The following is a 13,828-nucleotide window of genomic DNA, read 5'->3' as shown; positions in this document are numbered from 1 at the left end:
CCAAGTCTGCTCTCCCTTCTTTCTGCAGGGTTATAGGGAAAGAATGGGCTCCCCAGAATGAGGCTGTCCCATTAGTGGGATGTGATCAGTGTGAAACATTCCCCCATCCGCCCACGGGTTTATGATGTGTCACGAAGAAACACATCCAAGGTGATTCTTTGGCCCCCAGCTCCTGATCTGGATCAGATGAAGTGTTCCTTGTCAGCACCAAAGTTTAAATCCTTTTCTGCCTCCCTCTCCCCTCCTGCTTTTTACAAGTGTTTCCAGATTGCCGTTCCTGGTGGGGTGAATCTTTCTCTCTCTTCCTCATTTTTGGTTTATCTGTTTATTTTCCATCTTTCCCATGCTTTTCCTGTTTCAACTAAGCTCCATGTTGCTTTGTTTTCCCAGCTCTTTCTCCACTTGTCCCCATCATCAGTCTCCAGGCTGCTGCCATTGTTTTCATTTTCCTCCCCACCGAGCCCTCTTCCTTATGTCCTTTTCTTCCCCCTCTTCTGTAGGCTCTTGGAGTCGGGGCTGATCAACTGCTGGCGGCTCCTTACACGTGCCCTGCTTTTCTAGTTTCCATCAGGGCTTCGTGGTTTCCATGTAACTGGGCTGGGGTTTTTCCTGCTTTTGCTTTGATTTGAGGAGAACAGCAATAGGACCTGAAAATGCTCTATGGTTTAACAAAGGTGATGGGAGCTCAGAAGAGAAGAGACAAGACAGTGGAGGCTGGGGATGTTGTGGGAGTCGGCATTGAAGAACTTTAGAAAGAATTCATTGATTCTGATCCTAACTTCTTTCCATAAAGGCTCTTCCCAGTCCCTGGGGGAAGAATGGGATTTATTCAGGGGTCAGACTGTTGCTCTTCCCCATTAGTAGCTTGGGGGAGTGGGAAGGGTATTGGATGGAAGGTGACCACCAGGGATTTCTGGTCTGAGGTCAGCTCTGTGACGGAACCTACATCAAAGTTATGGGGCTTCAGTTTCCTGTAATGTAAGGGGTTTGATTCAGATGAGGTCTAAGGCTTCTTTCAGATCTATAAATTGTACATTTCTGAATTTCTGCTTTTCTTAGTGAGGATTCCCAGTATCTTTCAATGAGCATTACTTGGCAGAGTCTTTAGCATTCTTAAGAGTGGCCTGCTCTGTGTGTGTGTGTACGCGTGTGTGTGTGTGTGCGTGCGCGTGTGTGTGTGCGCACCTGTGTGTATGTGTGTATGCACACTCAGAATAGAGGCTGAAAGAAATGCTCTCGCACAGATCCTGGTCAGATGAGACCAGGGACAAGGGGTACTGTCTCTAGGTTTTATACCTTTGTACAAAGGAGAACGACTTCCAGTGAAACAGAAGGACTTGGTGGTCTACCATGAAATAAGAATTGATGGTTATGATCGGGTTATGCTCAGGAGTAATCAATCCATGGAGACTTGGGGTTGTTTGTATTCCTGATAGTCTTCATTTTGGTTTGGGATGTTCAATGCTGTTAATTGGCCCACCGTGACCTTCAGACAGCACTTGATTTGACATAAATCTGTAGGCCTCAAGTGCTAAATAATAACCATGTGAGGTTACGGTCTGCATGGGTTCAAGCTGATTCTGAAGTTGACAAATTGTAGTCTTTACCGTGGTGCAAATGTAAAGCGTATTTGAGACATGAACCATAAAATGGGCTTAGAGGAGTATTTTCTTAAACCATTAGAGACTTTGGTCACTGATAGAACTTATTTGTCTTCCCAAAAGACAGCAGAGGGTATCCTATAGTCCTTAGAGGGGCCTTAGAGACCCTAAGCAGGTGATGTGGAACCTTTCTTATTTGATAAAAGGAAACCTTTTTTCCCATGCAAGTATTCTGAGGATGCTGGGAATGGCAACTGGTATATCAAATGCACAGTAATGTTAATTAAACACAAAGAGTCCTATCATGACCATTTTTATCCTAATGTGTTCCTAAGCAAACACAATAAATTGATAAATATGACTGTTTTCTGCATTCAGGCTTTCTGTTAGGAAGCTTAATATGTAAGCTTGAGAAAACTTTATTATTATAAAAGTATTCTTTCCATTTATTGCATTTGTCAATTCAGTGGAAAAATGACTTAACTTGGCAGTTCAGGTCCTCTCCAGTGTCTTAAAATTTGGTAAATAATAAATTTAAGTGGATGACAATCCTTTTAGGTTTAATACTAATTGGAAGCATATTTCCCAAATGAAATTTAAATGGAATGTTTATGAACTCCCAATATCCTCCCATTACAACTTAGGGTTCCCCGATCTCAGTTTGAAAACCATTAATACAGAGAATAAAACTAAACTAAGCATAAATCCAAGGAACTAGAGAAATAAGCCAAAGCAAAAATATAAGGGAGAAATTGGAAAACAAACCTGGGGCTGAACACAGTGGCTTACATCTATAATCCTAGCACTTAAGGAGGCAGAAGCGGGCAGATTGCTTGAGCCCAGGAGTTCAGGACCAGCCTGTGCAACAGGCAAAACTCTGTCTCTACCAAAAAAATTAGCTGGGCGTGGTGGTGTGTGTCTGTAGTTCCAGTGCTGCAGGAGATTGAGGTGGAAGGATCACTTGGGCTCAGGAGGCCATGGTTGTGGCAAGCCGAGATCGTGCCACTGCGCTCCAGTCTAGACAGCTGAGCAAAGTTCTGTCTCAAAAATATAAATAAATAAATAAATAAATAAAATAAAAAATAAAAAACAAACCTGGGGCTGGGTGTGGTGGCTCATGTCTGTAATTCCAGCACTTTGGGAGGTTGAGAAGGGAGGATCATTTGAGGCCAGGAGTTCACTACCAGCCTGGGCAACATGATAAGACTTTGCCTCTACCAAAAAAAGAAAAATTAGCTAGGTGTGGGGTGGTGGTGGTACCTATAGTCCTAGCTACTCAAGAGGCTGAGGTGGGAGGATCCCTTGAGCCTAGGAATTTGAGGCTGCAGTGAGCTATGATTATACCACTGCATTCCAGCCTGGGTGATAGAGTGAGAACCTATCTCAAAAAAGAAAAAAGCAAAAACCAAAGAGAAACCCCCCAAAAGCCAAATCCACTTATCTAGACCCACCCTTTTTAAGAAATATTGAAGCAATTAATCTAGAATTATATACCAGATATTATAGATTCTAGACACTGAAGATTAGAGCGTTCTTTAAGTTCTCTAGCCTCATTCTCTCTCAGACCAAATTAGCAAAACAGAAAAACAAACAAAACACCCCATCTCCTGGTAGTGCTTGTTCCTCCTAAGCTGAAGCCGTCCTTATCGTCTTTGGGCATGTCTGATCCTTAGAGGGCTCTCCCCGTGGAGCTGAACTTTTGTTGCTTGTCCTTCCCTGTATTGTTTTGTGCTCTTCCCTTGGGGCCTGCGAAACATGTCTAATCCCTTGTCTGCATGACAGACCCTCAGATATTTGCAGTGGTAACTGTTTACTCATGAGTCGTCCCTTCTTTAGCAAAACAGTCCCAGTTCCTTCCATTGTTCCTTATATGACAGCATGGTTTTTGCATCCCTTTGGCATTCTTGTCCTTTTCCTCTGAATGTGTTGTCAGCTTTGTCTATATTTATATTGAAGTATTCCATGGCCCAGGTGTGTCTGTCAGGTATAGAACAGAGCTGGACCATACTCACTCTTAATGGAGTTACTAAATTTTCATCAACATAGGGTAGGGCAGGTTGATCTCCCAATGATGCTAGTGGATTATTGATTAAAATCCCAACTTGTGTCTAACTGTTAAACTGCATTTTGCTTCATTCTCTATTTATATAGTTGGTGATTTTGGGATCAGTATAGGGCCTTTATTCCTCAAGGATTATCAGAATAATGCAAGAGAGATTATACTTTCTCTTATACCCAAGCCAATACATTTCCCACTATGATCTGCTGCTTAAAGCGCCAGATATTTGTTTTTACTTACTAGGAGTTCTCTGTTTCCATGGAATCTGTAAGTCAGGGATTTGTAAAGGAAGCAAGCTAAGGGGCTTTATAAAGCCTGCCTCTGGTCTTGTGAGGAATCTGGAGTCATTTGCTGACCTCTGTTATGAATTGTCTTTTACTCAGTTGTGCTGTGTTACAGAAACAAGGGCAATTTCAATAGTGGTGAATCATTCCATCAAGGCTTAAAGTCATCTAGATTTTAAATTTGTGTGTGTGTGTTTATACATATATATATATATGTATATATATATATTTTTTTTTTCCTTTTTTGAAACTTATTTTTGAGTTTTTAAAAGACTTTTCTTTTAAAAGTCTTACTCTGTTGCCCAGGCTGGAGTGCAATGGCATGATCTCGCCTGACTGCAACCTCTGCCTCCTGGGTTCAAGTGATTCTCCTTTCTCAGTCTCCTGAATAGCTGCGATTATAGGTGTGTGCCACCATGCCAAGCTAATTTTTTTGTGTTTTTAGTAGAGATGGCATTTCACCATGTTGGCCAGGCTGGTCTCCAATTCCTAACTTCAAGTGATTCACCTGCCTTGACCTCGTTGGGAGTACAGGCATGAGCTACCATGCCCAGCCTGTGTGTTTATATTTTTTGAACTGTGTTTTATGCAGAGGTTTGAATAATGAGTATCTTTTACAAATATTAATATGTGCATTTAATTTATGGTAATTATTTCTTTGGAGAAGTGATTTTAATTGTGTAATTTAGATCTTTGATATTCTTGTCAATTTTTTGCTTATTAGTTCTATTAGCTATTGAAAGAGCCATGTTAAAATCTCCCACTCTGACAGTGAATATGTCTATTCTATTGGATTTGTTAACTTTTGTTTTGTATCTTTTGAAGATGTGTTATTAGGGTCATACAATTTAATATCATGATATTATCTTATTAACTGACTTCATTAAACTATAGCGAAACATTTCTCTTTCCCTAGTAATATGTATTGCTTTAAAATCTATTTTGTCTGTGCTAGCTTTTTCTTGGTTAGTTTTGTGTGGTACGTCTTTTCACTTTGAAGCTTTCTGTGTTATTTTAAAAATATTACTCTTGTTGGCAGTGTGTAGGTATTGTTATTGTTTTTGGATTTAAAAAATTCATACTAGCAGATTTGGTGTACTATTTGGAGTAGTCTATCTACATTTAATATAATTGCTGATATAGTTGGATTTATATATATATATAACTATTTGCACACGTTTTAATTTTATATTTTTTGCTTCTCCTGTCTTATTTTCTTTTTGATTAATCAACCATTTTAATTTAATTTTCCTTTCTATAATGTATTATACATTCTTTTGGTGGCTACTCTCAAGTCAAAATATGTATATTTAATATATTATAAATATAATAAAAGTACTTTTGGCAATTTCCTAATATGGCTAGATGCTTTAACTTCATCTACCTTTTACATTATTGTTGTCATACATTGTAGTTCTACAAATATTTTAAACTTCATGACATTAAAATATTTTGTAAAACATTTTCTTATATATTTGATATTAATTATATCTATTCACATAATTACCTACTCACTATTCCTCATTTTTCCTGTATTTCCATGTTTCTGTTTGAGATCATTTTATTTCTGCTCAAATAATTCCCTTCAGTATTTCTTTCAGTGCTGGTCTGTTGGCACTGAATGCTCTCAGTATTTGTCTTAAACATTTTAATTTCAGTTTCATTTTTAATTGTGCTTCTGTTAGATGTGGAATTTTCTTTCATCCCTTACAGATATCACTCAATTGTCTTTTGGCTTCCATTACTTCCGAGTGGCTCTCCTCTCTGGATTTCGTTACATTTTCTCCTCGTTGTATTTGCCAGCCTTTGTTATTCCTAGTTGTTTTCAGCAGGCCTGTGGGCCTGCTGCGGTCTATTTTATCCTATCTGCAGACGGATGCCTACTCACAAGGCTCTTTCTGAAAAAATGTCTTAGAAATCTTTTAAGTTATTTGAGTTAATCTTCCTTTAAAAAAATGGCATTCTGACATTCCCCCCTGGATTTAACCAATTTGTATTTACGTGACTGGGACAACAAATTTGAATGATGTTGATATTTTAAACTATATAAAAGTCAGACACTTTTAAACATGTTTTAAATCAGTGGTTCTTAAGTTTTTTGATTCACATGTTCTTTGTGTACGCTTCTCAGAATCTGTGACTGATAGACAGACTCCCCAAATAAATGCCTAAAACTGTTGCATGTATTTTCCGGAGGATTAACGAACATTTCCCCCTCACCATATCTATCTATCCTTAGATTTTAGGATGAGAACTCCTATGTTAAGTACATAAAGCAAGGATGGAGTTAAATGGAAAGCTGTAGATAAGTCACTCAATATTTGGGCATTTGCTGTTTGTTCACTAACACAGTGGGGAGAAAATGTACTGAGCCTGGCACAGAAATATGTAGATTTGATTTCTGGCTCTGCTGCTCACTAGACCTGTAATTTGAAATAAAATAGGTTGCACCCACAGCATTTCCTTTGGTATCACAGATGCTATTGTACTTGAGAAACTGTAAGGAGGATAGCCTAACTTGGAGGTTGAGGCAGAAATTAAGAATATTACACATCTGGCTCTGGGATCCTGAGCTAGTTAGCAGTACTACCTGTACTTGTATTTACTTACCTATAAAATGGTAATAACAACATATCCATTTTTTTCTTTTAACTTTTCAAGGATCTTACAAAGTTCAATGCACTGTGTTTGACAGGAAAGGCTCTGTATAGAATTTTTTTATTGTAAAGAAGACAAGTTTCAAATATTGAAAACAAGTTTTATAGTTCACTTAGCACTATATGGAACACAATGGTTTTCATGTATTAGTAAACATTGATTATAATATTTAACAGTAAACTTATATTTACCTTTTTATGCTTTTTTCCCTAAATCATCCCATATAAAGGCTGTGTATAACACTAGAATCCATTAGAAGACAGTTTATGTCTTCCTTCAAAAAGGTGACCATTACCATTGAAAAGCATTTATTAACTTCCCATTTTTGCATGTTACTATAAAAGCTAGAGTTCAGAAACTTTTGAATCTTTAGACGCCTTTGAGACTGTGATGAAAGCCATAAACCTTTCCTCAGAAAATGGACATATATATACAAACAAAAAACCAGTTTTGCTAATAATTTTCAGAGGTTCTCAATATTCAGATTCTTTTCTTGGTTAAGAAACACCACTATTAAAAGGTGTATTCTTTTTTCTCATTGTCATAATTTGAAAATCAATACACTATTTGTTCATTGCCCATTCATCCTGTATATTTAAGAAACCAGAGAGTTAAGGTGTTGTTCAGCAAATAGCATTGTTCTTAACCAAGTGTAATTATATACAGATGCTTTGTTTATAGTGGGAGGGAAGGAAAGGAGGAAGGGAGAGAAAACATTAGTACAAGAATACCCAGCAATTAGGCTAATACAGCCACTCAATTACGCAGGGTATTAGAGACATAGATTAATGAAAAAAATCTTTAGAACATGCAAACTAGTGTCAACAACCATTTCCACTTTAAATACCGTTTGGAAAGGAATAGGAAAGTTGGATGGGATAGTTTAAAGTGGCAAAAACATTTGCCACGTTTTTTGTTCTCTGGGAAGAAATCCACAGATATCACAGCATTTCAGCAGAAGGCTTGGTCTTTGAAAATTATTGAGATTTACAAGTAGAATTTCTCTAAAAGATGCTTGATGGTAAATATGTTAGTTTAATTTACCTGATTCTTTGTATTTATATTAAACAACTATATTTAGGATGATTACAGTCAGTTCAGCTTTTCTACTCTGCATTTGTGATTCCTATTTTTCATGTGACTTGGCCTTCTAAGGTTTTATGGGAGTACTGATGAGTATTTTTTATTTGGGCACGATTGGGTAAGAGGTGATACACCACTATTTGGTGGGGAAAGGGAATGATTCTGACACTGATTCCAACTGGTTCACTTGGGAAGCTAGAAATTTTGACCTGCCAAAGGCAAAGCTTATAGGTGAATTCATACATGAAACAGAAGAGGGAAGACTGGTTTATTCAAATGGAAATTTGGTTTGCCCATTAACAATGTTTGCGTTATTTGACAATAGACTTTTATAAAAGTGGGCAATAAATTTCAGCGGCAATGGAAAAAAAAATGAAATCAGGGAGGAACTGTTTATGATCTGTTAACATAGGAAATGATTCCAAAGATAGTTTTGGCAAGGTTGGGGTGAAAATGACACTCTTAACCAGCACATGTGGTGATAAAAGTTGATACAAAAGTTTTGGAAAGAAGTTTAGCAATTTGTGACAATTTTTTCATATTTTTGGAAGTACTTCTGGAATTTTCTAAAATAGTAACTTAAAAGATAAAAAATGTACCCTAAAATATTTATCAAGAGTTGTTTAAAATGTTAAAAAGTCAGAAGTACACTTAATGAACCATAGATGAATATTTAAGTAATCATGGAATTATGGAACATCAAATGCTTGGTGGAATGCAATTTAAAAAGGGTGCCAAAGATTGTAACAACATGGAAAAATATTCTTAATAGAAGAGAAGGAAGCACACCAGTATGTATTAGTATATTATGCCATGAGTATAGTTTGTAATAATTACTTGTGTATATGAATAAAGACTGGAAGAGAATAGGAAAAATGAAAAGGGTTGATACTTTAGGATCATGTCAATATAGATGAAATCTAAATACCTTTAATTGCTATTATATGGTCAATAATGAAAACTTTTAAACAGTCTTCTAATTTTATGCTTTTATGGATTTTTATGTTAGATATTGAATTAATTAGAAATTTAATCATTTAGTAGAAAGCATGTTTTTCCTAATGGATAGCTATTGTTCTAAAACCATTTATTGAACTGTCCATTCCTTCCCTGCTGATTTGAAATGCCACCTATTATTACATAATTTCCATGGGTAGATGTGTCTGCCTTGGACTTTGCACTTGTATATCTCTATGCTACTATTACTCTGTTTCAATGACCCTGGTTTTATTGTATGTTTTGCTTTGTGGTAGAGCAAGTTTTGACAGCCCAAACATTCTCTCTCAAAAGTATCATTTTGATTTTAGTGTATTTTCTCCTCCAGATGAACTTTAGAATAAGCTTGTTGAGTTTCATTTGAAAAATGGATTTTGACTGGAGTACACTTGTTGATTAATTTGGGGAGATAATTTTGCCTAACATGTTTCTTATTGTTTTCAAAAATTTCAGTGGCATATTTGAGTGTTTATAATTTTGGATATAGTGAGTTGGTAGAAAGATGATAACACATCTCTATCGCTTCTATGTATCAGAGTGATTCTGATATTTATGACAACACATTTATTTAGGAAAGTTTCTAGTTTTCAATTGCCTAAAATGAAGAATGCAATTGAATCTAGATGGGGAACTGAAAGAGGTACTCTGGAATTCTATACATTGGAATTTTATCTTTGCCGTATATGAAATTAGTGGCCTTTGAAGAAGAGTAGCAGATTTTCAGTGGCCTCAGTGATTAGAAAAAAACTCAGTCTTACCCAAAAAACTGCCACCTGTGGTTGGCTATTTTAGGTGTACTTAGATATTCTTTCCGAAGGCCTTTCTTCCTGCTAATCTCCTAAGTAGCTTTATCTAAATCTGTCTTCTTTGAGCTTTATCTACCTTTTCTGAATGAAAATGTTCTTGTTATTTCATCTTCATATTTTCTTTCCTTGTCTTCCTCTCCTGCCCATCCATTTCTGTCTAACTGCGTCTCTCTGTTGGTTTCTGTATCACCCCCTTCTTCTCCCATAGCATCTTTAACTGAGTCTTTCTGATGTTTTTCTGACTACCATATAAGAGACTCTTTTTATTGCTGAATCTCTTCTAAGTGTTAGGACTTCTGGACATCTGTCTTTAATGGCATGTCTTATTTCTCACATGGCTGTCGGTTATCCTTTTACTAATGTAAAGCATGGCATAGTTCTTGAAAGGCAGGCATGAGGAACTACAAGACTGTAATGTTGCGGGCTGTATTGCATTGGAAAGGGTTGCAATTAAACACTTTCATAAATTGTAGTCCTTGTTCCCCCAACCAAATAAAATAGTAATATGATCGTTGTTTTGAATAGATGCAGGTTAGATATCCTTGTGATCTGTGAACATTTTTGGTTTATTTATGTAATTGTTTTTTATTTACAAAAAGTCATGAACAGGTCAGGTCAGATTCTGCCTGTGGATAGTTAACAGTCTCTTTAGCAACCAGGAGCATGACTAAAGCAAGCTGTTCTTCCTCTTTTAGGAAGTGGAATTTCGTCTAAGTTTCCTCTCTCAGTCAGGTTAGACATTTGTTATTGTTTTTTGCTTTTCAGATCTCCTTCCTGAACTTTTTTGGAAGCTATTGTATGGTACATTTTTTGGGGGGGGCATGTTGCTTTTCTATTGATTACGTTTCTGTGTGCACACACACACTCCTGCTTGTATGCAGTAACAGGGCAATTCACAACTGCAAACCAGTGATTTTTTTTCAGAACTCCATGCCTTGTATTTATACCAGTTCATAATTTCAGATAACTCTGTGTGTGTGTGTGTGTGTGTGTGTGTGTGTGTGTGAGAGAGAGAGAGAGAGAGAGAGAGAGAGAGATAGGTTGCAAACCACCAGTTCATAATTTCAGATCACTGTGTGTATGTGTGTGTGTGTGAGAGAGAGATAGGTTGCAAACCCCTTTTGTTTATTGTAAAAAAATTCCATTAAATGATCATGTGGCGAATGGAAAATCCTGCACTGATTTTGTTTTTGATCCTGATTGGCTTAAATCTTAGTGTCCTAGGAAATGTCTAAGGAGTCTCTGTAGGCTTTTCTCTGTTCATTTTCTCCTCTATCACAGGGTAAGGATATCTTGGCAAGCAGGTTTGTTATTGTTGGGCAAGCACACAAAAGCCCAGATGCTTCTCCACGCAGGGCTGAGCTCTGGAGGGCCTCCAAAGTGGGCGACCCTTTCCACCTCCAGGTTTCCATTTCCCCGCCACTCCCACAGGCTGGGCAGACTGCGCTTTCTCTCTGGAGGCCCCACTTTGTATTGCCTTTTTGTGTTTTGGGTAGGAAGTAGCACAAATCCTTCAAAGCCTCTGAGGTCTGGAGACGCCCTGGCAATCCCTAACATAGCTGCTATTCCCCTGGGTGCAACCTGGCTGCTTTCACCCCTCCATAAAGCCTCAGGATGATGATATACCCCGGGAGCCCCAGACTGCTGCCCCAATTCCTTTGACATTAGTCCTCAGAAGATGCCTCGGTGATCTGAGGTGGCAGCTCTTCTCCTTGGGACCAAGGCACTTTGCAGGCTTTGTGCCAACCAGAAGCTCTTAAGAGAAAGGCCAGATGAGAAAGGGCACTTGGAAATCCCTCAGAGAAGACAAATAGCAAATGGAAATGGCATAGCAAGGGAGAGGGAGTAGCCCTATTTGTTTGGCGATGTTTGTAAATATTTAAGATTCTTACGACTGACTACAGTCTGGTACTGGGTAAGGCCAGAGCTAAGAATAATTATCTTGACCTTTTGTACTAATAACAGCATTTTAGGTACAGGATAAAAATTAACATAAGCCATGATGTTCAGCTGGTAGAAATTCAGAGTAAAAAACTGCTGGGTGTGGTGGTGTGTGCTTGTAGTCCCAGCTACCCGGAAGGCTGAAGTGGGAGGATTGCTTGAGACCTTGTCTCTAAAAATAATTTCTGAAAAGCAAAGGCAATGAAGTATTATATTCCCACATCTAGTACATTTTAAAGAAATAAAAAACTCTTTCCTGTGCCCTGAACTTCTTTAACTTTAAAAACAGAACATACCAGGTGCAGTGGCTCATGCCTGTAATCTCAGCACTTTGAGAGGCCAAAGCAGGCGATTACCTGGGGTTGGGAGTTCAAGACCAGCCTGGCTAATATGAAGAAACCCTGTCTCTACTAAAATACAAGATTAGCTGGGCGTGGTGGCCCATGCCTGTAATCCCAGCTACTTAGAAGGAAGATTGCTTGAACCCTGGAGAAGGAAATTGCAGTGAGCCAAGATTGTGCCATTGCACTCTAGCCTGGACAGCAAGAGTGACACTCTGTCTCAAAAAAAAAAACCAAAAAACAAAAAAACACCAAACAAACCAGAACAAACCAGCTCTGCTACCCATACCTAAATACATCAGGAAGCATCTTCCGTAATGTCAGATGTGTTGTGCTTAGAAGGAAGCTCTCATGCTATTTGAACTCAACCACATGAAATGAATATAACAAATGACACTGTTTTTATTGTGCTTTCTTAGAGCCAGGACAAGGAAGTGTGACAATGCCCTGACTTATTCATTTTTCAGGGGCAGATGACAGTCTATGCGAAGTTTGACAAAAATGTGTATCTTCCTGAAGATGCTGAGTTTTACTTTACTTATGACGGATCTCATCAGCGACATGTTGTGATTGCAGAGCGCATCGAGGATAACGTTCTCCAGTCCAGCATCCCAGGTCAGGTATCTTCTTTGTTGTGCAGCTGGGAAATTGGTCTGCAGATATCTTTCCTCCAGGGATGTAGGCCAGGAAGAAAAAGAAAACAGTTCTGCAAGGTCAGGAAAGTATATGTGTGTGTGTGTACACTTACGTTAGGAAGAACACTCATGTCTGAGATTCCTCCAGCTGTCTGCTGCTTCGTTAGGAGTCTTGAGTTAGACCAGGCAGACCTATCCTATTGACTGCACCCAACTTTTATGGTTGGATGTGCTTTAGTTGCAGTCAAATAGAGGAAACACTCTCTGTTGAGTATTACCTCCTAATCACTTCCTATAACCTCAGACCTATTGCTAGGGTTGGCTCTGGCAGAACTGACATTGACAAAGTTTGTCTTCATTCTCTCTTCCTCATTCTTCTGTGGGCAGCCTGGCAGCCATGGGTCTGCCTCGCCTCTGCTTGCTCCCTTTGGTCACTGAGGTTTTTTCCTTGATGCCCTGTCCATCCAGAATCCTCCTTGGGGGAATCTCTGGCTCCAGAACTTTCTCTCTCCATCATCAAAATTGTTACATTTTGAAACCTGTAATTTCCCCAGTTGTCTTCTTGATAGATGCCAAAATTAATATATCCTGTTTATATATTGTGATAAGCTAATAGCCTTTCTCAATATACTTGTTTTATATTTTTATTGGTCTGTGGGTTATGCATTTAAGAGTCAGCAGGCTTTAACTTAATGGTGGAATTAGAATGTTATTACCTACAGAACAGGGAGGCTGTTTTAAAATTCTTTTTATTGATTGGTTGGTTTTCCTTAACTGTGTATCTTTCAGGCCCTTTTAATTTGTATCATCTTTAATTTTTCTTAGAGTTAAGATTGAGATCATTTTTAAAGGAGTATGTTCCTAAGTGCTTCTGTAATATATCTGCCACATGTGGGAAGAAGGTAGCCAGTGAATATGCAAACAATGCAGACACAGAATTGTAGAGAAGTACAGATACCTCTCAGCTCTGCCTCGTCTTGGTCACTTAATTAATCTGTTGTCCAATTTCTGAGACCATTGGCAAGTTTAAGCACTTCTCTCTTAAGCCCAGTAAACTTCATTGTTAGAAGGAAAAAAAAAACAGTCAAACTGAATTAAAGGGCCAGGCATGGTGGCTCATGCCTGTAATCCCAGCACAATGGGAGGCTGAGGCGGGCAGATCACCTGAGGTCAGGAGTTCAAGACCAGCCTGGCCAACATGGGGAAACCCTGTCTCTATTAAAAATTAGCCAAGTATGGTGCCCAGCACCTGTAGTCCCAGCTACTTGGGAGGCTGAGGCAGGAGAATTCATCGGACCTGGGAGGTGAAAGTTTCAGTGAGCCAAGATCGTGTCAGGGCACTCCAGGATGGGAGACAGAACAAAACTCCATCTCAAAACAAAAACAAAAACAAACCTAATTAATGGCACATAGTTACTTTGGCT

The 13,828-nt window shown here is 38.4% G+C and overlaps 1 protein-coding gene across 5 annotated transcripts in view; it reads left to right on the top strand.

Moving 5' to 3' along the window:
- The window catches only part of ARHGEF28 (Rho guanine nucleotide exchange factor 28), a 333,758-nt gene that overhangs the window by 118,706 nt on the left and 201,224 nt on the right, over positions 1-13,828 (top strand). For all 5 annotated transcript variants that reach the window (XM_035291420.3, XM_035291419.3, XM_078365895.1 and 2 more), the window contains exon 3: positions 12,237-12,384. In XM_035291420.3, coding sequence (XP_035147311.3) covers positions 12,237-12,384 — 148 coding nt within the window. The remainder of the gene's footprint in view (positions 1-12,236; positions 12,385-13,828) is intronic.

This window comes from Callithrix jacchus, chromosome 2, assembly GCF_049354715.1.
Source record: "Callithrix jacchus isolate 240 chromosome 2, calJac240_pri, whole genome shotgun sequence".
Taxonomy (NCBI): Eukaryota; Metazoa; Chordata; class Mammalia; order Primates; family Cebidae; genus Callithrix; species Callithrix jacchus.
The sequence above is the reverse complement of the archived record's forward strand: the minus strand, read 5'-3'. Positions and strand labels throughout refer to the sequence as shown.